Here is a 26226-nt window from a genome sequence, read left to right on the forward strand (position 1 = left end):
CAACAATCATGTTGATATGTTGATGCATGCAGAAGCATTGGCTATTAGTAAAAACACAAGATCACCAGCATAACACAGCACAGCCTGCAAGGTTGAGTGGGAGGGCAGCCAATGTGTGACACCTGGACATCACACCGACATACCGTACCACACACCTGACTACACATGGCACCTGAGTTAGTATAACTTTTCAGGCTTAAGAGCCATAGATGCACGTACAGTGAGGTCCGGAAATTATTGACACCCGTGCTAAAGGAGTAAATATGACTGTATCAAATAAATATGCTAAATTGTATGCAAAAACAAAAAGGGGGGAATTACATTATTTGATACTTTCAGTACCATCCAAAAGTTTGGACACACCTACTCATTCAAGGGTTTTTATTTGATTTGATTTTTTACTATTGTCTACATTGTAGAATAATAGTGAAGACATCAAAACTGTGAAATAACGCACATGGAATCATGTAGTAACCAAAAAGTGTTAAACAAATCAAAATATAGTTTATATGTGAGATTCTTCAAAGTAGCCACCCTTTGCCTTGATGACAGCTTTGCACACTCTTGGCATTCTCTCAACCAGCTTCATGAGGTAGTCACCTGGAATGCATTTCAATTAACAGGTGTGCCTTGTTAAAAGTTAAATAGTGGAATTTCTTTCCTTCTTAATGTGTTTGAGCCAATCAGTTGTATTGTGATAAGATAATGGTGGTATACAGAAGATAGTCCTATTTGGTAAAAGACCAAGTCCATATTATGGAAAGAACAGCTCAAATAAGCAAATAGAAATGAAAGTCTACCATTACTTTAAGACATGAAGGTTACTCAATTTTGAAAATGTCAAGAACTTTGAAAGTTTCTTCAAGTGAAAACCATCAAGCGCTATGATGAAACTGGCTCTTATGAGGACAGACACAGGAAAGGAAGACCCAGAGTTACCTCTGCTGCAGAGGATAAGTTCATTAGTTACCAGCCTCAGAAATTACAGCCCAAATAAATGCTTCACAGAGTTCAAGTAACAGACACATCAACATCAACTGTTCAGAGGAGACTGCGTGAAATCAGGGCTTCATGGTCAAATTTCTGCAAAGAAACCACTACTAAAGGACACCAATAATAAGAAGAGACTTGCTTGGGCCAAGAAAACGAGCAATGGACAGTACACGGAACCCAAACCGGCTGCGCGCGTGTGCCATCGTGCATAAATAAATTTTGGCCCCCTACACCAAACGCGATCACGACACGCAGGTTAATACATAAAAACAAACTCTGAACCAATGGCATTAATTTGGGGACAGGTCGAAAAGCATCCTCTAATCCGACAATTAATCGACACATAAAACGGCCAACCGAATTGTTTCTAGTCATCTCTCCTCCTTCCAGGCTTTTTCATCTTTGAACTTATATGGTGATCGCATCTAAACTTTCATAGTTTTACCACGACTACCGGCAAAACAGTTGGTCTTTCAATCACCCACGTGGGTTTAACCAATGAGAAGATGGCACGTGGGTACCTGCTTCTATAAACCAATGAGGAGATGGGAGAGGCAGGACTTTCAGCGCGATATGCGTCAGAATTAGGAATGACTTCTATTTTAGCCCTTGGCAACGCAGACGCGCGTTGATTCGCGCGAGCAGTGTGGGTGCAATAATTGAATAACATGGATTTCTATATTTATTTTGCGACGCTCGCGCATGCAAAGTGTCCAGTCTGGTCAGCATGTTAGACCTGTGGAAATTTGTCCTTTGGTCTAATGAGTCCAAGATTTTTGGTTCCAACCGCTGCGTCTTTGTGAGACACAGAGTAGGTGAATGGATGATCTCTGCATGTGTGGTTCCCACCATAAAGCATGGCGGAGGAGGTGTGATGGTGCTTTGCTGGTGACACTGTCTGTGATTTATTTAGAATTCAAGGCACACTTGAAGGCATCCCATCTGGTTTGCTTAGTAGGACTATCATTTGATTTTCAACAGGACAATGACCCAACACACCTCCAGGCTGTGTACGGGCTATTTGACCAAGAAGGAGAGTGATGGAGTGCTGCATCAGATGACCTTGTCTCAACAATCCCCCGACCTCAACCCAATTGAGATGGTTTGGGATGAGTTGGACCGCAGAGTGAAGGAAAAGCAGCCATCAAGTGCTCAGCATATGTGGGAACTCCTTCAAGACTGTTGGAAAAGCATTCCAGGTGAAGCTGGTTGAGAGAATGCCAAGACTATGCAAAGCTGCCATCAAGGCAAACATGCAGTCTACCCTTTGGAGCTTTAAAGTGCTGTTGAAGACACTACTTTCTCATCAAGTGTTTCCCAACCCTCTCCTGAGGGATCCTCAGACAGTTCTCAATGTGGTTGTAGCCCTGAACTAGTACACCTGATTCAACTAATCAACGCAGCTCAGGGCTGCAGCAAAAATGTTGATGGATTGCTGGTCCCACAGGAGAGGGTTGGGAAACACTGATCTAAACTCACTGGGCTCAGACAGCATGCCAGTGTCTCAGGTGTGGCAATTGGAGGTGTGGAGAGAATCACTGCACACTCAACCCTGTTTACCACAGAGGTAGACTAGTGCACTGCCACTGGGCCCTGAGAAGCCTGGGGGGCGGGGGACGGAAAAAGGCAGTGGCTTCAAAGACTGAACCTAAAAACAAAAAAAGCAGCAGGCCGAACATGGAGCCCTGAGGAACTCCTGAGTATTCAACTTTTTTGTCTCAACCTTCCCGTAATCATCTAAATTGAAAAAAAACAATTGATCATAATGATTAGGTTAAGTCATAGTTGAGCCAAAAACGTTTATACCAGGTAGGTCCATAGGAGAACCACTGGGATAGAGGGAAAGAGAGAAGCCCAGAGCACCCAGCCTCCTGATAGTAACACAGACTACTGATAATAACCCGTCACCAAAACCAGAGCACAGTCAGGGCCTTTTTTTACCTTGTTCAAAAAACTCTGACCTCCGTTTTAAGTTTTTCAAAGATATGGGTTCTACAGACTCTACGTGAGAGATGGAGAAATCAGAACAGGAACACAGAGTGTAAGAGAGGAGCTGGGAGAGAAACATTGTAGTAATAGCTTCCACATTATCATGGTATGGGTAACTTCTATCAAAATCGACATTATCCCCCACTGATAACATAACCATTTCATTAGGATTAAGTCGTCACACTCAAAATCAAAAACCAAACTTAATGTAAGCTCAGGCCAGCTCTTTCCAAAGTGCTCACATAAACATATCCAACATTACAAGCAAACAGAACATCATAATATCATCAGTACATAATTGAGCAATGAGCATTTCACCACCAAAAAACACATACAGTCCCAATGTGAGAATGTTGTCATTGCTTTCTCAAGCTTATTCCTGTTAATAAAGGCGAGTCATAAACTCTCTGGTTAGCATCTCTGCTCTATGCTCTTTACCTTTGTTTCTCATGGTCACCGTCTTGTCACGGGAGCCTCCATTCAATCCAATGGATGCCACATCCTGCAACAAGATTAAGGAAAATCCTGTTGAGAACTGTTTGGGGTTTAACCAATACATGTTATTAAATGGGATCATGCGACTAACAAAAGTCGACCGTTTTTCAAAATGATGTCCTATATCAATGCCCTTAGCGACCGTTTCACAACATATTTGCAACTTCGTGATAATGCCATATCTTATCTGGGTATTGGTGAGACACATAAGAAAGCTAACAAGAAACACTTGAACCCTATCAACACCAGGAGGTCTTCGTGTAAAACTCACAATGATTTGTTGGATGGCGATTTCCTTGGCGGTTTCTATGGATCCCTGAGATGTGAAAGCCAAGCTGGTGGTTGAGTTAACAGAGGCTGTGTTGGGGGAACCTAGAAGTGTTGGATGACGATTCATACTGGTCAGATTGATGGTCTTATGGCTTTTACACGGCAGGGAAGGTAGGTCTCTGTCCCAGTCTGAACACCGCAGACACATGACAATTGCAAAGAATCAAAGGGGGGGGGTGTGTGTGAGAGAGAGTGAAAGATAGGATGTATGTGTATGTGTGTGTGAGAGAGTATGTGTGTGTGTGAGAGGGTGAAATATAGAATGTATGTGTGTGTGTGAGAGAGTGAAAGATAGAATGTATGTGTGTGTGTGAGAGAGTGAAAGATAGAATGTATGTGTGTGTGTGAGAGAGTGAAAGATAGAATGTATGTGTGTGTGTGAGAGAGTGAAAGATAGAATGTATGTGTGTGTGTGAGAGAGTGAAAGATAGAATGTATGTGTGTGTGTGAGAGAGTGAAAGATAGAATGTATGTGTGTGTGAGAGAGAGTGAAAGATAGAATGTATGTGTGTGTGTGAGAGAGTGAAAGATAGAATGTATGTGTGTGTGAGAGAGAGTGAAAGATAGAATGTATGTGTGTGTGTGAGAGAGTGAAAGATAGAATGTATGTGTGTGTGAGAGAGAGTGAAAGATAGAATGTATGTGTGTGTGTGAGAGAGTGAAAGATAGAATGTATGTGTGTGTTTGAGAGAGCATGTGTGTGTGTGTGTGTGTGTGTGTAAAAGCATAATATTAGGGAAGGGACTTTAAAAGTACTACTATACAACTATAGGACAAAGTACAGACGCTACAGCTTGGAAGGGAAAATAAGAATGTTTTGTTATTCTAAAGAACAGCGGGAGGATTTAGAAACCACCTTCCCAAGCCATGCACAATCTACAAACCCCTAGGATTTACCAACAGGCTTACACGCTCTCCTGCAAAAGTGTCTACTATAGAACTTAATAGACGGATTAATGTTTCGGTGGTGTAATCGTGTTATAATAGCATGTGTAAGCCTGTTGGGGAAAACATACTGTAAATATACCAAGTTTGGACCCGTCGGACCCTGTACCCGAGTTTGGGTTAATTCTCCATAAGGTAGGCACCACATAAGGAATGCACACAGGAGAACAGAGGGAAGACAGAAACAGACATAGATAAACATTCAGAAACACACACACACAGACAGACAGAGAAGGGAAGAAAGAAACAGAAGTACTGAAACACAGGCAGACGAAAAGTAAAACAGACAGACGGCCAAAACTAAAAGGTTATCCTTAAGGACCTCAGCCACCCAAGCCACGGTCTGTTCACTCTGCTACCATCTAGCAGACAGAGACGGTACAGGTGCATCAGAGCCAGGACTGAGAAACAGCTTCTATCACAAGGCCATCAGACTGTTGAACGGCCATCACTAACGGCTACCTGCCCGGTACTCTGTCCTGCACCTTGAGACTAATGCTCCATGTATATACTGTAGAGACATTGAAGACTGGTGACTTCATACACTGTTAATATACTGTTGTTTAATCACTGTGGGTGTATATACTGTAGAGACATTGAAGACTGGTGACTTCATACACTGTTAATATACTGTTGTTTAATCACTGTGGATGTATATACTGTATTCTTGACATAGCTCATTCTACTATACCTAATACTGGACCGCCTTTTCTTTTCCAAATGATATACTGTCTATACACACACCACATATTTATATTCTGGACTCTGACACTGCTCACTCTAATATATCTACTTTGAATTGTTAATAGGACTCGTTTTGACATTTCTTGATCAGATTTTTAGATTGTGTATTTTGTATTGTATTTGCTAGACATTCTGCTGTGCTATTGGAGCTAGTAACAAGCATTTTGCTGCACTTGCTAGAACACCTACAAATCGGTGTACGCGATCAATGCTTCTACACCCGCATTGCTTGCTGTTTGGGGTTTTAGGCTGGGTTTCTGTACAGCACTTTGATATATCAGCTGATGTAAGAAGGGCTTTATAAATCAATTTGATTTGAATAAACTTTGATTTGATTTTATCCCAGAATAGACTAGAAAACTATCGAGACACTGAAATTATAATTAAACTGCCATGAAATAATTGAGCAAAACAATTTACTGACCAATTCAATGTGTCACAATAGTTTACCAACACAACAAATGAACACAAACACTGACACTAAAAATACAAATTCTTCGACGTGCCTCAAACAAACCACCACCCACAGACATTTGCACGCACGCACACACACGCCCGCACACTCTCGCTCTCCAGTCGTCTACTCACTGTTCCTGCCGTGGCGACGTATGTCCATGGAGAGGCTGCCCTGCTGCAGGGCCTGCTCTGTGCTGCTCTTCCACTCGCGGTAGCTCATCTCTGCCACCCTGTGCCCGCTCACCGCCAGCACCTCGTCTCCCACCTGCAGTTGGCACAGCTCCGCTGGGCTGCCTGGGAGGGCACAGAGATGGGCAGAGAGGTCAGATAAACAGGGTTCTGATGTAGATCATGTAATGTGGCGGGCACAGGGGGTGAGATAGAGAGGACAGGTGTCAGAGTAGCAATGTAGAGTTCAAGATAAGGGTAAGATGTCACAATAGAAAGACATGCCCGAGAAAAATCATTTGCAGAAACTCGTTACTAAAGACAGAGTCATCTATGGTTCTCCGAATAATATTTTAAGGCAGATGTTCTCTTTTCCGTCTCTTCCTCTCCCACTGAAGGAAGATTATGGTAAGGAATTATTTCCAAATAATATAATAAATGGAAAATTAACAAATGTACAGAAAGATCCGTGCGAAGGCCAAATTACAGAGGAAGAACCTTTTGAGGCTATTAAATCCTTTCAGTCTGGAAAAACCTCAGGGCTTGATGGCATACCGGTAGAGGTATATCAAGTATTTTTTTATATACTAAAAGCTCCATTGCTAGATTGTTTTAACTACTCCTATAGAAATGGTAGTATGTCAGGTACTCAGCAGGAAGGTCTGATTTCTCTACTATTAAAACAAGACCCAGATGGCAAATATAAAGACCCAGTCTATCTAAAAAAACTGGAGGCCCCTTACACTTCAATGTTGTGATGCAAAAAGACTAGCGAAATGCACAGCACTCAGAATTAAAAGGGTTTTACCAGGTATTGTTCATCCTGATCAGACAGGTTTTTTACATGGACGATACATTGGAGATAATATACGACAACTAATAGAAATAATAGAACATCATGAAACATATAAGAAGCCCGAAATTGAATTTATAGCGGATTTTGAAAAGGCATTTGATAAAGTAAGACTGAATTTTACTTATAAATGCCTGGATTTTTTAAATTTCGGGAAATTCTCTTATAAAATGGGTAAAAATAATGTATAGCAACCCCACGTGTAAAATAGTAAATAACGGCTACTTCTCAGAGTTTTCAATTGTCAAGAGGAGTTAAACAAGGGTGTCCACTGCCACCATGTCTATTCGTTATGGCCATTGAAATGCTAGCTATTAAAATCAGATCCGATAACAACATTAGAGGATTAGAAACCCAAGGCTTAAAAACAAAGGTGTCCATGTATGCCGATGACTCAAGTTTGATATTAAGTCCGCAAGCTAGATCCCTGCAATGTCTCATTGAAGATCTAGATAACTTTTCTGGACTCTCTGGACTAAAACGTAATTATGATAAGTGTACAATATTACGTATTGGATCTTTAAAAAATACAACTTTTACATTTTTCTGCAGTTTACCTATAAAATGGGCTGATGGTGAAGTAGACATTTTCGGTATTCATATCACAAAATATATAAATAAGCTCTCCACAAAGAATTTCAATAGAAAACTTGTAAAAATAGACAAGATCCTGCAACCATGCGGAGGTAAATACCTGTCTATTTATGGAAAAATTGCCCTGATTAACTCCTTAGTCATATCTCAGTTTACTCAATTATTTATGGCGCTACCTACTCCTGATGATTCATTTCTCAAATCATATGAGCAAAAAATATTTAGCTTTATCTGGGACGCTACACCAGACAAAATAAAACGTGCCTATCTATATAATGAATATGATTTGGGTGGGTTGAGATTATTAAATAAAGAAGCACTAAACCTCTCTCTTAAAGCTTCACTCATTCAAAAGTTTTATTTGAACCCTAAATGGTTCTCAAGTAGATTACTAAGAAACGTTCATCCATTGTTTAAAAATGGCCTTTTTGCCTTTGTGCAGATTGCCATGTCTCATTTTCAATGAATTGAAAATTATACTTTTTTCAAAGTATCTCTCTTTTTCAAACAAGCATTGCAGAGCTCGCTACAATTTACATTTCTCCCCCCTGAAAAGATAGAACAAATATTACAACAAATATTATGGCTGAACTCAAATGTGCTGGTTGATAAAATACCTGTATATATGGAAAAGATGTTTGAAAAGGGTATTTTGTTCTTAAATTATATTGTAAATTACAATGGTAGAGTTATGTCCTTCATGGAGTTATCAGAATTGTACGGAAAGGTCTGCTCAATCCAAGAGTACAACCAATTGATTACAGCATTACGCCAAAAATGGAGGAGGCAGGTGGCAGCGGGAGGAGGTAGGGAACTGGTCTGTCTGCCCAATATAAAGGATCAAAACTGGCAGAGGAATAAAAATAGCATAAATAGGAAAGTATACCAGTCTGGGTCTCGAATGGTTGAGGGACAGCTATTGGGGAACTGTGGGAGGATCTTGGAGGGTTGGGGTTCACATTTTTAGGCCTGGTGGTAGATCGGTCAAAGTGCCCTTGAGCAGGGCGTTGACCCTGGATGTTTATTTGTGTCGCTCTGAATGGGAATCTGTTGTTGAGCGGCTTCACTGCAAGTATATTGTATGTTTAGAATATTCAATACATTCATTTACGTAATTTTTTTTTAATAAAAGACATGCCCGAGATAGGACAAGGCAGTGATTGCAATAAATCACCTCAATTATTTAAAGTGACTTCTGATTCTTGTCTCTTTCCCTCATCTGCACTGATGGGGTGGGATGACAACAGGTGACAGCTACTCCCATAGCAAATTAGGGCAAACCTAACCTACAGTATAAGCATGGATACGAACATCCCCGTTACCATAACTAGAAACAGCGATTCCACCATTTTGTGCACACAGTGGCATCAGTACCTTTTTCTTAACAGTGGTGCAGCGATAGCCAAGTCATTCCTTAGTACATATATATAGGCTAGAGAGAGACAGGGACAGCAGATCTGACCCAGATAGAGGCTGCCCTACATAAGGCCTGTCACATGCTCTGTTAGTGGGTCCCATCGGGTCCTACTAGCTCACGAACTGAAGAACACCAGCAGTGCCTGACTGAAATACAGGGCTCATCGTAATGGCTGGAATAGAATCAAATCAATGGTATCAAATCTGTCATGTAGAATAGAATAAAACTGTCCATCCAGGATGGACATTTTTATTTGGCATCACCTTACATTAAAAGGATCACATTCACATACATTCTCACATCACACACATTTAAACTAGTTAGCCCATCATACTGCATAGACTAAAAATAGAGGACATTGATACATTCACTCACAACTGACCTCTGCCCCAACTGCACTGGATAGATGAGTACATTTACCAATACAATTGACATTGTATTTAGTAGTCCAACAGCACAAGGAAAGAGTGAATGTTTGAACACGTTCTCCTTGGGCATTCTGAAGCACCGGCCAGAGGGAAGCCTCTCCAACTGAAGGTGTAGAGGGTGGGAGGGGTCACCAACGACAGCCAGGGCTTGGCCTTGGGCATTCTGAAGCACCGGCCAGAGGGAAGCCTCTCCAACTGAAGGTGTAGAGGGTGGGAGGGGTCACCAACGACAGCCAGGGCTTGGCCTTGGGCATTCTGAAGCACCGGCCAGAGGGAAGCCTCTCCAACTGAAGGTGTAGAGGGTGGGAGGGGTCGCCAACAACAGCCAGGGTTTGGCCATGGGCATTCTGAAGCACCGGCCAGAGGGAAGCCTCTCGAATTGAAGGTGGAGAGGGTGGGAGGGGTCGCCAGTCCAGTGCCTTCCTTTTGATCGCCTTGTGGAATCCTTGTGGAACCCCTTTAATATCCTATTAAAAACAGGTGCTGGCTTGCATTCTCTGTAAAGCTCAGCTTGTCATCAATTTCTGTGGGCGGTCAGTTAAAAAGTCCTTGATCCACCCTGTAAGGCTTCCATTGACATTCAGGTCCAGTCGTCGTTTCAGCAGTGTGTGTATTTGCATTGTATTGAAAGCTGAACACTGTTTCCCTCTCTCTTCCCATTATTCCATGCTGGTCTTGGAAAGCTTACTATATGGTGCTTACTATAGAATTGTGTAGTATACTGGAGAATTCTTATACTACACACTGTAGTATTACTCGATCACGTAGTGCTTATTTTAGATTTTTTTTGATAGATTTGATAGCTTTACTGCTAGCTTTGTCAATGCTGCTTTGATTTAAACATGCTGTCCCCGTGTCACAACTGTTGAATGTCGTGTTGTAAAATTACCCAGAATCTGAATAGTTACTTGCCTGATATTACTGTACATTCCTTCCGTTGTTGTAAGTGCCCTTTTTAATGTCGTAGACTTCCTCCATCCCCCCCCCCATGAAGATCCCCTGCCCCCCTGACCTCTTCCCTGTCTACTGTACTCATGTGAAAGAGGTAGGTTACTGAAAAATTGTCCCATGAAAATCCTAATCAATCCTGTATGTTAAAACGTCACATCACGTACTGTGCATACGCCTGTCATTGAGAAAGTTGACTAGCCTCGGTCCATAGGCTATACTGTACATTTTTATTTCAGAAATGTACATTGCATTCACCTTCTATTGTACTGTTATGTGAAACAAGATTATTGTTATATTCCCCGTCTACTGTACCCATGTGGAAGACGGGAGTTTGGTGTATAAGGGAATTTGCAGCATTTGTTCATGGACGTTTTTCCTGTTCTCATCAGAGAATAAAAAACCAACACCAATCCTGATCCTTTGGTCATATGTAAGATGATCGAAACACAACGGAGAGGCAATCTACACCGGTTACACTTGGGGAGCTCACGCCGGGGATTTTCTCTGAGGTTCCCCGTCGATCGTATATTGCTTACTATTGGCGACATGACTGTAATATGCTGTTGTATTCACTGTAGTGTTTTGGGGGATTTACGGGCTTTACTTGTAAGCCAACTAGGGTTACAACTACCAGACATAATGAACATCTTGAATATTGTCACACATGAATAAACTCACTGATGGTAAAACTCAACATATAACATTCAGAATCATTTGGAGAGGCTTTGCTGGTTTGAGGTCCAGGGAGTTTATTGGCAGCACCTGCCAATAAGATGACTGTCTTTAAGTAAAGAAATATGTATTTCTAAAATATCTATTGTTTATGCAAATACAGTGGTTAACTGTTCTTTATTTTCTACCCTCAGAAGTACAGTATTGTTTGTCACTGTTTTTGGTCATCTTGTGAACATGGTCAGCTGAATCTCTGAAAGCTTTCTGAAATACAACAGTGCTATCTCGTGTAACTTATCTAAGAAGTCATTTTGGTGTACTCGTTACTGCGTGTCATTTATCTGTCAAACAAGCAAACCTTATCCTTTAAGCTTTTTTAAACTTGGCTTGTTCTTTATATCTTTCTCTGTACCGTTTCCCTTTTATGGACCTATAACCTGTCTAATGTTACAATTGTAATAAAAAAAATGCATATGTTTGCTAAGGTGTTATCTGGTCCATTGCATTGCTCAGAACTGTTGACCCAACTCAATACGTGGTCTGTCATGAACCGGTGTCTTATGTTCTGGTTGAGGTGTTCCCCTCATTAAACAGTAACTGGCATAGTCTGCCATTTTAGCTAACCCTAGTCAGCAGGTGTTACTACAACACAATACAGTCATGTCCGCAAAACACTATAGTGAATTCTAAAGATACTTCAGTCATGTCTGCAAAAACACGACAGTAAATACTGTAGTATATAATGTGGAAGTTGTTACTTTGTGTTTACCATGCTCTCTCTCTGTCTGTCTGTGTGTGTGTGTGTGTGTTTACGTTTACCTGGTTGGATGGAGGTGACGTGAGCTCCAGTGGAGTCCCACTCTGTCTGGAAGCCAAAGTCTCGACTGCTGTTGGGCTTCTGGTTCAGACTGATCCGCATGTCAGCGTAGCTCTCCTACACGACACACATACACACACAAACACTCATTAAGAATGTTAGGCTGTGTTCGAAGCCAGGGAACGGATAACATTTGTTCTTCACTATGAATTATTAATTGCAGTCTGACAATGGCAAGCATCACTCCTACTGTCTCTCGCACTAGCTGCATAGGGGGGCTGGGAATTGCCAGAAACCTCACGATATTGCCAAAACAATACGATATATTGTCAAAAAGAATATCTTGATATGTAACTACCCCCCCCCCCATCACTACTACATGGTACAATATGCATGCAGTCTCCAGTGTAAATCGTAGTCACTCACTCCAGCGACTGTTACTTACATTTGTACTTTTCTGTAACAAATTGGTTCTCTTGTGATGCCCTTATTACTTTGTGTTCATTTTGGCTTCAACTCTGGAATACTGCAAGTTTGCTCTGAGAAATACTTATCTGCCTAATTAGGTTTTTTCCTGGCTAGTGGCGTGGCAATGTGCGCAGTCGGCGCGGCTGAGTTAGTTAGAACATTTTAGAGGCCCCCCATCTTGATGTTTAAAACATACAACTTTAAGCCAATTTACAGAAATTCTACATATTCCGCCATGTAGCTGAGAGAACATTTAGCAGTTTTAAAGATAATTTCCTACAAATCTATGCATTTTGCCATGGTTAATGCTGTGTTATTTTGCTCAAACTTAATTTAAAAAACAATTCTGTTAAATTCATTGTTTTTGGAATTTTTGATTCCCCATAACTGTTTAGCTATATTTTGGTGTTCTCAAAGATTATATAATAAAAAAACATATAGGCCATCATCTTTTCTACATACTTTATATTTGGCTTTAGTTGTTTAATGGGGGGGGGGGCTTGATAGTAACCAAAATCTAAGCCTACCTGGTTTGTGTCCTTTGCAGGTACAGGACTGACTGAGGCTGAGGAGGCCACTTTCGGGGGCTGGAGTGCAGTGAAAGGACTCCTGGCCTGAGGAGGGACAGGCGAGGGGGCCAGGGTAGGGACCAGTGTGGGGTTCACTCCCCTTACCCTCTCTCTCTTTTCTTCTTCTTCCTCCTCCTCTTCTTCTCCTCCACTGCTGTTGGCAGAGTTGGAGTGGGAACGTGCCTCGTCCTCGGAGCTCATGACCTGGCTATAGCGGCTGGGGGCCAACGACTTCTTGGTGACATCCATCTCGCTGTTCACACTTTTCTGAGGAGTCAATATTTATATGGTTAACAAGAGGCCTATATTTACAGATCCTTCAGACCTTCAACATTTTGTTGTGTTACAGCCTTTAAAAAATATATTACATTGACATTTTGTGTCACTGGCATACAATAACCCATAACGTCAAAGGAGAATTGTATTTTTAGAATTTTTTACAAATTAATTCAAAATGAAAAGTTGAAACGTCTTCAGTCAATAAGCATTCCATCCCTGTGTTATGGAACGCCTAAATACTGTAAGTTCAGGAGTAAAACATTGCTTAAGTCACATAAGTTGCATGGACTCACTCTGTGTGCAATAATAGTGTTTAACATGGTTTTTGAATGACTACTTCATCTCTGTACCCCACACATACATCATCTGTAAGGTCCCTCAGTTGAGCAGTGAATTGTAAACATAGACTCAACCACAAACACCAAGGTTTTCCAATGCCTCGCAAAGGAGGGCACAAATTGGTAAATGGGTAAAAAGAAAAAGCTGACATTGAATATCCCTTTGAGCATGGTGAAGTTACTAATTACACTTTGGATGGTGTATCAATACACCCAGTCACTACAAAGACACAGGCGTCCTTCCTAACTCAGTTGCCCGAGAGAAAGCAAACCACTCAAGTATTTCACCATGAGGCCATTGGTGACTGACAGTTACAGAGTTTAATGGCTGTGATAGGAGAAAACTGAGGATGGATCAACAACATTGTAGTTACTCCACAATACCAACCAAAATAGAGGGAAAAGAAGGAAGCCTGTAAAGAATACATGCACCCTGTTCGCAATAAGGCACTAAAAAGTAAAACTGCATAAAATGTGTCCTGAATTCAAAGCGTTGGGCAAATCCAACATCACTCTTCATGTTTTCAAGCATGGTGGTGGCTGCATCATACTATGGGTATGGTTGTCATCGGCAATGACTAGGGAGTTTTTTAGGTTAAACAGGAGTAGAGCACAGGTGGACACCAATCAAGTTGTAGAAACATCTCAAAGATGATCCAATGAAACAGGATGCACCTGAGCTCAACTTCGAATCTCATAGCAAAGGGTCTGAATACTTATGTAAATAAGGTTTATCTGTTTAGTATTTGTAATACATTTGCAAAAATGTCTAAAAACCTGTTTCGCTTTGTCATTATTGGGTATTGTGCGTAGATTAAGGCTGTAACGTAACAAAATGTGGAAAAAGTCAAGTGGTCTGAATACGTCCTGAAGGTTACCTTCAGACGAGTCCCGGGACACTTTTGGGTGAGGAAAAACACTATCGTGTTTATGAGAGTCTCCCATTTCCATAGAGTGGCCATAATAGTTTTTTAGGCCAAACCGTTCGGATGCTACACTCGTTTTTGCGTCCGATTTTTGGGATGTTTCATGGTCTCTAGCTCTGCCACCTTTCACCAGCCGACATTGGCAGATGCGGTGGATTGAGATGCATCCCTGCAAAAAAATGGATATCTCTAGCATAAACTGTCAGAGCGGCAGGTAGCCTAGCGGTTAGCGCGTTGGGCCAGTAACCGAAAGGTTTAGGTTCGGTTTCTAAGCAAATCTCGGGGTGATTATCAACTGGGCATGGCACCTTCCACTGTTGGGAGAAGGAGCGTAGCAGGCCCTACATTCGGGAGAAGGAGGGGCAATGAGGAAACCCATTCAAAAAATGACATGTCCTTCTATAATTGGTTATAACTCAAGTTCTATTTGTGATATTAAGATTCTAACAGCGGCAGTGTGTTATATAGACTTACTAACGAAAAGTCAAGGAAGGAGGAGAGCATGACTTAAATGGCAGAGTAATACTTTATTTTACATTCGCGAGCAGTCGAAATGACTGCTTTAGCGGTTGTAGAGTTCATGTGTTTTTTTTTATTCTATAATTTGTTTACAAGCATGATAGCTGTACGTTTAGTTTATGGTTGACACGGCTTGTTGGCCATTCATCAATCTGCTTTTCTCAACGAGTTCAAAAAACATGAATGCATCCAACTGGTATCTACAAATTCACAACTGGTCAATTCTCCCCTCCCACATGGTCATAAAAGCAGAATCAGAGTGGATTTGAGGCCCAACATAACAATCCGGTTGCAAAAGACAATGCAAGGAACATTGTGAGTGGGAGTTCATTTTAACGCTGTACCAAAACCGAACCGTGACCCCAAAACCGCAACACGTACCGAACCATGGGTTTGGAGAACTGTTGCTCCCCTAAGGTTAACAGATCAGGCTAGTTGGTGCGAGCAACTACTACATTAGAAATAGACCGCAATGCAACAAACAACACAACTTACAGTCTTAGGTCATGTTCATTATGCACCAAATGGAGGAAAACAGACAAACGGAGCGATTATCTGGACTCTAATAAGAAACTGACATCTTCGGTTTTTGTTGCAACATTTGTTTTATGTTGCGTGTCCTAATGAACATGACCCAGTACACAGCCATTGAAGTATATCACCCAAATCCTCTAGTCTAGATGTTCTAAAAAAAGCTATTTCTGCAGAGAGCAGTCCTGATGTAACAAACAACTAGACACACACAGACAAAACCTGGAAGGCGTAGTAATATTACAGTATACTACAGTACTCACGGTGTAGGTGCGGGGCAGCGATGCGACGCAGGTGGACTGGCTCCCGAAAGGCCGTGGCGTGACGACGGAGGTGAGGCGAGCACTATCCGATTTCATGTAGCTCCTGGGGAGAGAGGCAGAAACCCGAGACACACTGGGAGGCATAGGCTTTGGCTCCATCGCCACCGAGTTGTACAGTGGTTGTAGTTTGTACAGAGATCCACCAGCAGTGGAAGTGGTCACTTCTTCAGCCACCTTGCCCGCCCACGGGCGCCTGGGCTCGGGTAGTTTTGCGAGGAAGCTGGGGGTGGTGACGATGGTGGTGCTGGAGGTCTCCTCCATCTTGGCTGCGCTGGTGTACCTCAAGGCCGGGCTTGGGGCTCTCTCAGAGGGGGTCGGGGCTCTCTCAGAGGGGGTCGGGACTCTCTCAGAGGGGGTCGGGACTCTCTCCGAGGGGGTCGGGACTCTCTCCGAGGGGGTCGGGACTCTCTCCGAGGGGGTCGGGACTCTCTCCGAGGGGGTCGGGACTCTCTCCAATGGGGTCGGGACTCTCTCCAATGGGGTCGGGACTCTCTCCAATGGGGTCGGGACTCTCTCCAATGGGGTCGGGACTCTCTCCAATGGGGTCGGGACTCTCTCCGAGGGGGTCGGGGCTCTCTCCGAGGGGGTCGGGGCTCTCTCCGAGGGGGTCAGGGCTCTCTCCGAGGGGGCTGGAACATAGCGGTTGTAGTTGGAGGTACGACCGATGGTGGTAGTGTTGTTTGTGATGTCGCTACCTGAACCGGAGGGACGGTCACTACTGTTGCTCATGTCACCCCTGGAGGGTGAGTAGGCCCTGTTGGTTGCCGTGGTGGCAGTGGGGGCGGGGTCCTCCTCTCTCAGGTCGGGCACGGAGGGGGGTGTGGGACTGGGGCGGTCAACGGGGGTGTAGGGATAGTCGATGGTGTAGCTCCTGGGGGGGAGCGTACGGGTTTGGAGGACCGGAGCGGAGTCTTCAAACACGTCCTGGTCCAGGAAGGCGAGGGAGTTGAGACGACTGCCGATGGAGCTGTGGGAATGGAAGAGAGAGAGGGATGGAGGAAAAAGGGAGGACAGTGAAGGAGAGAGGGAAGAGAGGGAGGGAGAGAGAGAGAAGGAAGGGGAGAGAGGGGAAAGGGATTATGAGGTATAATGCGAGAGAGAGAGAGTGAGAGGGAAAGAGAGAAGAGAGGAAGCAAGGGAGGATGGGGAAAAAATTAGGGGAAAAGTTAAAGGTGGATGAAGTTTGAAAGGGACACAGGGCAAAATAAAACAAAGAGGGGGTAGAGGGGAGGCAGGATTAAAGCCACGATTATACTACACTTTCACACTTAGCAGAGAGACAATTACTGACTAACATTCTCCGGTCACTTTCTCTCAGGGCAAAAGTCTCCACAAAAGTCTGTGTACAATACAAAGATTTTTATGGCCCTGTATCTGTGCCTGCATTTTCATTGACACATGTTTGTTGTTGCAATCAGTACATATACAGTAAGAGGACAGTTTTGAGTGAGAGTGAAAACACGTCTCAAAACACTGATGAGAATTCTGATGACAAAATACTTTAAACGTAGTAAAACATCTACGACCAATAAACCATTATATGTTTCTAATTGTCTGTAAAAATGGAAGGACGTGTTCCTTGTAGGAGCATGGCTAGTCCAAATGTCATTTGGTATCTGTGTGTTAAAAGAATAAAGAGAGCATAGTAACTATAAACATGCAGGATTTGTCCTCGAGGGTGCCTACTCTAGCAGTAGTTTTTCAGTCATTGTGGGGCTAGATTCCTTCTTTAAGTCTTACATCCAGTCAATCTGCACCTTCCCATTTGTAGTGTGTGCCCTTTCCTCAGTATAGTAAACCTAATATGTACTGTACTAGAGCAGGGTCAAATACATGTCAAATCCTCGAAAGTATTCAAGTGATGCTTGATTTTGGCTTGGAGTTTGCAAACCAAAACTGCACCGTCAAGGACATATTTCATTAACACCTAGACGGCTTGAGGATTGTGAACCAGTGACTTTTCGGTTGCCGGCCCAACGCTCTTAACCACTAGTCTATCTGCCACCTTTAATTACATAGGTTATTGTTAGACGATTGCTAATCAACGCGGTGATTGGCATCACCTTGCCAGACAGTTTTGTCTCATTAACAATGTAGTTTTCTGCAGCACATGGATTTTAAAAAAGGAACTGTTTCATGTCCAGACCTGTATGTATTCAACCTAGGTGTGGTATCTACCTGTCCCCACTGTCATGTTCATAATGCACCAAATGGAAAAACAGCGAGGGACTACCTGGACATGGAGGGATCAACTCAACATGTCCAGTAAGAAACCCTCATCGGTTTCCCGAGATTTTTTTCATTGAGTGCCCTAATGAACGTATTGACCCTGGTGTCTACCTGTCCCCAGGTGTCACTCTTACCTCCGGTTGGACCTCAGGAAACCACCGCTCCCTCCTTCGCTGCTCTCTGTGGTCTGCTCAATCTGCTCCCTCTCCTCTTTCTTCTTCACAATATCAGAGTTGACGCTCTTGCGACGGTTCTTCCACTTGGTGAGGTCCTGCGGAGATGAAATGCACGCCAGAGACCAGCTTAGAAACGTCCATCTTGGAAAAGCCCATGTGATGCAGTTAAATCCCCTAACGGATGGCCAGGAAGGCTAATGTAAACGTGGTGAGCTGCAGATTAGAGAGCGAGCGCGAGAGAGAGCGAAAGTAAGAGAGAGAAAGGACAAAATTCTGAGAAGGTGTCCTATTTGTGTGAGTTTAGCTCCTCCCGCCTCTGGTCCCCTGTGTATTGGGGCCCGTGTGTGACCTAAATGCTGTGTTAAGACACCATGTTATCACGCCACTGATAGACATATACTACAGGTCAAAAGTTTTAGAAAACCTACTCATTCAAGGATTTCTCTTTATTTTTACTATTTTATATATTGTAGAATAATAGTGAAGACATCAAAACTATGAAATAACACACATATGGAATCATGTAGTAACCAAAAAAGTGTTTAACGAATCAAAAAATATTTTCTATTTCAGATTCTTCAAATAGCCACCCTTTGCCTTGACAGCTTTGCACACTCTTGGCATTCTCTCAACCAGCTTCACCTGGAATGCTTTTCCAACAGTCTTGAAGGAGTTTCCACATATGCTGAGCAGTTGTTGGCTGCTTTTCCTTCACCTCTACAGTCTGACTCATCCTAAATCATCTCAATTGAGTTGAGGTCGGGCGATTGTGGAGGCCAGGTCATCTGACGCAGCACTCCATCACTCTCCTTCTTTGAAAAATAGCCCTTACACAGCCTGGAGGTGTGTTGGATCATTGTTCTGTTGAAAAACAAGTGATAGTCCCACTAAGCGCAAACCAGATGGGATGGCGTATCGCTGCAAAATGCTGTGGTAGCCATTATGGTTAAGTGTGAATTCTAAATAAATCACAGACAGTGCCACAAGCAAAGCACCCCCACACCATAACACCTCCTCCTCCATGCTTTATGGTGGGAAATACATATGCGGAGATCATCCGTTAACCCACATCGCAACTCACAAAGACACGGCGGATGGAACCAAAAATCTCCATTTTGGACTCCAGACCAAAGGACAAATTTCCACGGGTCTAATGTCTATTGCTTATGTTGATTGGCCCAAGCAAGTCTCTTCTTCATATTGGTGTCATTTAGTAGTGTTTTCTTTGCAGCAATTCGACCATGAAGGCCTGATTCACACAGCCTCCTCTGAACAGTTGATGTTGAGATGTCTGTTACTTGAACTCTGTGAAGCATTTATTTGGGCTGCAATTTCTGAGGCTGGTAACTCTAATGAACTTGTCCTCTGCAGCAGAGGTAACTCTGAGTCTTCCTTTGCTCTGTCGATCCTCATGAGAGCCAGTTTGGTTTTTGTGACCACACTTGAAGAAACTTTCAAAGTTCTTGACATTTTCCGGATTGACTGACCTTCATGTCTTAAAGTAATGATGGACTGTCGTTTCTCGTTGCTTATTTGAGCTGTTCTTGCCATAATATGGACTTGGTATTTTGCCAAATAGGGCTATCTTTTGTATACCACTGCTAGCTTGTCACAACACAACTGATTGACTCAAATGCATTAAGAAGGAAAGAAGTTCTACAAATTTACTTAAGAATGCACACCTGTTAATTGAAATGCATTCCAGGTGACTACATCATGAAGCTGGTTGATAGAATGCCAAGAGTATGCAAAGCTTTCATCAAGGCAAATAGTGGCTATTTGAAGAATCTCAAATCTCAAATATATTTAATCCTTTTTTGTTCTTTTTTCTTCTTCTTTGGGGTGGATCAGCTTAAAATTGCGGAAAGAATGTTGCTTCCATCAATGTAATTGTCTGCATCCTTTCCAATCCTCCATAAATATATCCATATACATACATGCATGCATACATATATATATACACATATATACATACCTATATAGATATACATACTTTTTTTTAAATATACCTTTATTATCCCCAGCAAACCCTACCACCCTTCCCCCAATTGGAAACTAAACTAATAATCACTTAGGCTTCTACCTTCAGTTTATACTTCCTATACACATTTTTCAGACACAATCTATTTTACAATAGTTATATTTTGTTTGTTTTTCCTCCTTTCTCTATTTCTGATGTCCATCCAGTGTGATTTCTATTTGTAACTGTGCTATTTCACAAAAGTTCTGAACCTATATACATTTTACAGACCCCGTATGTTTTACATTGGCAAATGTTATTACTTTTTTGGTTACTACATGATTCCATATGTGTTATTTCATTGTTTTGATGTCTTCACTTTTATTCTACAATGTAGAAAATGGTAAAAATAAAGAAAAACCCTTGAATGAGTAGGTGTTCTAAAACTTTGAACTGGTACTGTATATCACTGTAACTGACTACAGTAACAGGTAAGAATGATGCCTTTACCAATAACACTCACTCATATACTGCATATTGCAGGAGTTTGTGGAATAATTACATGAATTTAGTTTGACACGGTGGAACATTCTGGAATGACCTTGAAAGATTGGTAATCTTTCCCAGAATATTGTCTTGGTGTTATAGGTGTTTAGTTGCCGCTGCAGGCCTGAGTGTATACTCAAATGAGGAAATATAGATCGAAAAGTAGGATGAGGTATTCTGTGGTGATCATTAATACACAATCTCAGCTGTGCCTCCTTAAATGAAGACATTTACACGAGGGCAGTGCTGTTTAAACAATTGTTTGTCTTCTCCTGAGCTCTCTCTCACTCTCTCCACCTTTACAAAACACATTCTCCTTTCACCACACTGGGCCAAAATAGCTGTTCTCTTCAGATTTCCATTCTCCCCATATCAAATACTAACTAGACTTATCTATCATATGTCGCCACTTGTAGACAGTTGGGATGGCTTTGAGTTGTGTACTAATTTCAGACAAGGATACAATAACCATGGCGTATATATTGACATGATCGAAGACACTACAATTGGTGATGATTAAACAGGTCTAGCTCATCAATTCGTTATGTCTTGATTATTATATTAGGGAGGGTTTAAGTCAAGTGTAACAGCAGTCTTTCGGGGTGAATGTGTGCGACCCCTGGTAAGTTGGGGACCCCTAGTGGTGAGCGGACATGTGGGGCATACAGGGTTTATTTGGCACCAAACCGAACCAAAGGGCTAACACAGGGAGGGACTAGCAGGGGTGTATTCATTAGTGTACACTGTCGAAAAACGCTTTGCAAGGGAAAACGAGAGTTTCTATTGGACAATGCAGGTAGGTCCCTCCCAGTTTCATCCTGTTTGCTCCTGTTTGGTTCCTAGTGAATACAGACCAGGACTTCCTAATCCAATAATAAACACACATTTCCATTTGGCATTACAAAACATGTTGTTACATTATGCATACTGAACACAGCCCAGGTGTGTGGTGGTTGCAGGTATATATACACTCACATCCTGCCACTGGTCGTCGTTCTCCTTGACCTCCTCTCTGATCTTCTGTAGTTCCTCGTAGCATACTTGCTTCAGGGCTGCCTGTTCCACTGCAAGGTCTGTCATTGATTTGCTCCTATACACCGCCAGGGAAGAGGATTTAAAGTTTTGGGTTCAGTGTCAACCCTGCTACAGGCATTGGACAACCAGTTCGGAGCATAAACCTACTGTGCACAAGACTGATGTTACAGTCATAAATTAGGCTATAAATGTATGCATCAAATTCACTCCAATCCCCGAATGCTGGGACACTTGCATTCCGTCACACTAACATGAGCTATAGTGAAATAAGGCCATGACCTGATGCTCACCAATAATTGTGCATCTGTCTACGTAACAGACTTCTGTGCAAATCATGCAATGATGTCAACAGGACATACCAATCAGAAAGGTGCTCAAAATGTGGAGCACAAATAGTTTGTTAAACTAAATCTCAATTAAATTCCCTGTGATTTTCAACTGCAACATACTTTTAAACAATGTTTTTTTATTGTAAGTACACAGTAAACAAGGTTCAACATTCATTAATAATAATAAAAGAAAAACATCTACATAACACTATTAAGACTAAAATGTATCACAAACAAAACATGTTCCCCTTTTTTCACATTTCTTAGTGAGGTATTAGTAAGCAAACATATAAGCAACAGTTGAGTTACAAAACACACGCTAACGCGGTTTTAGGCTAATGGGTTAGAAAACACACGCTAACGCGGTTTTAGGCTAATGGGTTAGAAAACACACGCTAACGCGGTTTTAGGCTAATGGGTTAGAAAACACAAGCTAATGCGGTTTTAGGCTAATGGGTTAGAAAACACAAGCTAACGCGGTTTTAGGCTTATGGGTTAGAAAACACAAGCTAATGCGGTTTTAGGCTAATGGGTTAGAAAACACAAGCTAACGCGGTTTTAGGCTTATGGGTTAGAAAACACAAGCTAATGCGGTTTTAGGCAAATGGATAGAAAACAAACGCTAATGCGGTTTTAGGCTAATGGGTTAGAAAACACAAGCTAATGCGGTTTTAGGCAAATGGATAGAAAACAAACGCTAATGCGGTTTTAGGCCAACGGGTTAGAAAACACAAGCTAATGCGGTTTTAGGCTAATGGGTTAGAAAACACAAGCTGTATATCTCAGCCATCCCTTTCATACAAAAAAAGCTTTCAAAGTTGACTTGGCCAAAAACATTCACTCTGTTTGACTTACCTGTAAACTTCTGAATCATACTGCTATAAATATATCTTTCTGTTACACAAAACCAACCTATTACGGTAGCCTACAACCTGTGCTTCAACAATTATAACTCTTAGCTGTACATAACACACAGTATGTTTGATTGGATGACAGCATATTGGTATTGTGTGTACAATCCGCTCACTCCACTTTGTTGCTTTGTCAATAGAGATTTGTGGAGCTTGCTGTGTCCCCCCCCCCCCCCCCCTGGCTTGGCCCTACACCACTCAGTCCCCAGCAATGTGTCAGTGTCAGCGTATAGCAGTCAGCCAGCGAGTGAGGGCGCTAGTAAACGAGAGCAGCAACACAAAGGCAAAAGCGGAGAGTAAGCGACCACGCCACATTCCTTGGAACAGACATAGTCAACTCACCCATCGTTAGCAACTGCGCGCTTTTGGAGCAGTCTAGGAGAACCAGAGAAGAGAACCACACAGAGAAAATGTCACATTTGGGCCAGACTTAGTAGAGGTAAAGTGATTCACTGTCTGGTGTTTTTCTCTCGCTCTAATGGTTAATGTTAGGATTGGTGGTAAAGTAACCTAATCCTAGATATGTGTTAAAGGATGGCTAGTGCCACTCTACTTTCTCCTGGGGTTTTGGTTTCCTTTTTACTGAAGGTGGCTTTGTATCACAGTTAAAGTCTCCCCTTCCTTTGACCTGCTAGGAAGGTGTGTGTATGTGTGTGTGTGTAACTGAACACTCTACAGGAGTTTAACATGTGAGGGGAACGCATCCAGATGCCTCAGACACATTTGAAATCTCTCCTTGTCCCAGTCAGTAATCCCAACATGTTTCAAGCTGACCACCATTGTCCCTGTTCCCATGAACTCCAAGGAAACCTGCCTGAAGAACTATCGCCCTGTGGCACTCACATCTGTAATTATGAAGTGCTTCGGAAGGCTGGTGATGACACACATTAACATCATCATCCTAGACAACCTGGACCCACTCCAATTCACATACCGCCCCAACAGATCCACAGATGACGCAATCTTAATTGCACTTCACACTGCCCTCTCCCACCTGGACAAGAGTAGAAATAACTACAGTGGAGATCCAAAAGTAGACAAAAAGACAGTGAAAATGTTGTTGTTTTGGCTCTGTACTCTAGCACTTTCAATTTGAAATGATGCAATGACTATGGGGTTAAAGTGCAGACTGTCAAGCTTCAATTTGAGGGTATTTTCATCCATATCAGCTGAACTGTTTAGAAATAACAGCACTTTTTGTACATAGTCCCTCCATTTTAGGGGACCACTGTTCCTAGGCAGTCATTGTAAATAAGAATTTGTTCTTAACTGACTTGCCTAGTTAAATAAAAGGTACAAAAAAAAAATAAACAAATCCTCACGCTGCACCTCCCCATTCACGGAACCTTCTCCCAGCCAATGGCAAAAGAGAATAAACAAGATACACACAAAGCAAACTTTTACATCAGCTAGCTATAAGTGAAACGTAATAATCTAGCTAGCCAGCTAGTTTACGAGGCAAAACTCCTACAGCCAATTCTTCATGGTTAGCTAACTAGCCAGACAGTTATCCCTATTGACTTACTAAGGGCTTGCAATCTATGCATACTACAGTAGGTATCGTAGGCAGGTAAACATGTCAAAATTAAGACAGTATGTGTTTATTAAGGTATCAAGATAAAATAATGTAGTCAGGCAATATGAGATGTGAATTGGCAACATTTCATTCCGAAGTCAGAGTTTATTTTCTCTCGCTTCAATAGCCGCCATTGATTTCAATACATTTTGCTTCATTTTTTATACATGGTACGTCATATTTCTGTGCATACTTTTCATTGAAGCTTGCGTCGATCGATGCATGTTTCAAAAATACGTACAAACGGAGTACATATCCGAAAAGTGCCCTCCGTTTTGCATACTTTGATTTTGACTCATGCGCCAACTCTCCCGTGCGCCATTTTGCATGCTCGGAGCACGGTAGGATGCATATTGAGAAACACCCACTGTGTTATTCAAATAGCGGTGCTAGGGTGATTTCATATTTAGCCATTTGCCAACCACCAGACCTGCGATGGATTCCATCATAACAGCTTTGACTGTTTTTGTCTTTTTATGAATCATGGGACAGCATCTTTTTAAATTCACAGTCAAAGTCAATTCATGAGCAGAAAAACAAAGATTGTGAGTCGGGTCTTGTGTTAGTTAAATCCGATGGACAACAGTATTCATGTGGTGGTGTCTTTAGCAATAGCACTTCAAAAAAGGTTAGCAGCAGTTTTACAGCATGTACAGAAAGGTCATTCACTTAGGGTGTTGCATTAGGAGCTTCAGAATCGTATAGCTTGTATGGTTTCAGAAAATACCACAACCTGGGTAAAAAAAGGTCATTTGTTTATCCTACAACCGAATCGATCAATCAGCTTTCTGAAAAGCTAAAGTTAAACATGTAAAACAACCAAGGTCCTTTTAAGCAGTGGTTATGTTGCTACATTTCCACCCCTGGGTTTATGTGTTCAAAATACAGTTACAGTCAAATAGTCTTTTATAAACGTTCCAGTTAGCATGTAAGGTTTAGGAGAGAATAGAGTAACCTAAATAACCCTTCTGCAAGCACCACTCGGTAACAAGGCATATCCACATGCTTAATAAAGTCACCTGACTAACCCTTCTGCAAGCACCACTCGGTAACAAGGCATATCCACATGTTTAATTAAGTTAACTGAAATTCCCTTCTATGAGGCAAGCACCACTTGGTAACAATTGCATATCCCCATGCCATTTAGGGCATGTCAACAACAGACAGAAAAGTGTTCTTAGAACTAAACAGCTCTCTCTCACACACACACACAAGGATCAAATGGGTGGGGAAAAATGTAAGAAGAAAACAACTGTACACAACCCAGAGATTTCAGTCTATCTCAAATGGCACCCTGTTCCCTATATAGTGCACTACTTCTGACTAGAGCCTTATACGGCAGTCCTATGTGGCTCTGGACAAAAGTAATGCCCTATATAGGGTTTGGAGTGCCATATGCGATTTTCCCTGAGAGAAACAGGCACTGAAGCGGAATTGTTGTTTCGACGGCCATTCTAGTTCCTAAGTGTTCAGAAAGGCTAACTTCTCGATCATCATCATACTCTTCTTGTATCTCAGCCGACTCGCCTCCCTAATCGCCACCATCTTCTGCAGGTTGCCCTCGCTACAGGTAGTGGGCACAGACCGACCATTGGATTGGCCGATGTCAAAGGTCCTATCTAGGTACTTTGGATACCCACTGCCCTCACCTCCACCCAG

The 26226-nt window shown here is 42.2% G+C and overlaps 1 protein-coding gene across 3 annotated transcripts in view; it reads right to left on the minus strand.

The window, feature by feature from the left end:
- Positions 1 to 26226, minus strand: part of LOC129816431 (LIM domain only protein 7-like) — a 102866-nt gene that overhangs the window by 19468 nt on the left and 57172 nt on the right. For 2 of the 3 annotated variants that reach the window (XM_055870917.1, XM_055870918.1), the window contains exons 8-17: positions 23334 to 23366; positions 21692 to 21806; positions 18169 to 18305; positions 15746 to 16772; positions 12848 to 13156; positions 11855 to 11969; positions 6085 to 6246; positions 3749 to 3936; positions 3421 to 3484; positions 2935 to 2994 (exon numbers count right to left, since the gene is read on the minus strand). In XM_055870917.1, the coding sequence (XP_055726892.1) occupies positions 2935 to 2994; positions 3421 to 3484; positions 3749 to 3936; positions 6085 to 6246; positions 11855 to 11969; positions 12848 to 13156; positions 15746 to 16772; positions 18169 to 18305; positions 21692 to 21806; positions 23334 to 23366 (2210 nt within the window). Of the gene's footprint in view, positions 1 to 2934; positions 2995 to 3420; positions 3485 to 3748; positions 3937 to 6084; positions 6247 to 11854; positions 11970 to 12847; positions 13157 to 15745; positions 16773 to 18168; positions 18306 to 21691; positions 21807 to 22935; positions 23039 to 23333; positions 23367 to 26226 lie in introns of those variants that run through there. The other variant, XM_055870919.1, reaches the window with a different exon arrangement.

This window comes from Salvelinus fontinalis, chromosome 19, assembly GCF_029448725.1.
Source record: "Salvelinus fontinalis isolate EN_2023a chromosome 19, ASM2944872v1, whole genome shotgun sequence".
NCBI classification, from domain to species: domain Eukaryota; kingdom Metazoa; phylum Chordata; class Actinopteri; order Salmoniformes; family Salmonidae; genus Salvelinus; species Salvelinus fontinalis.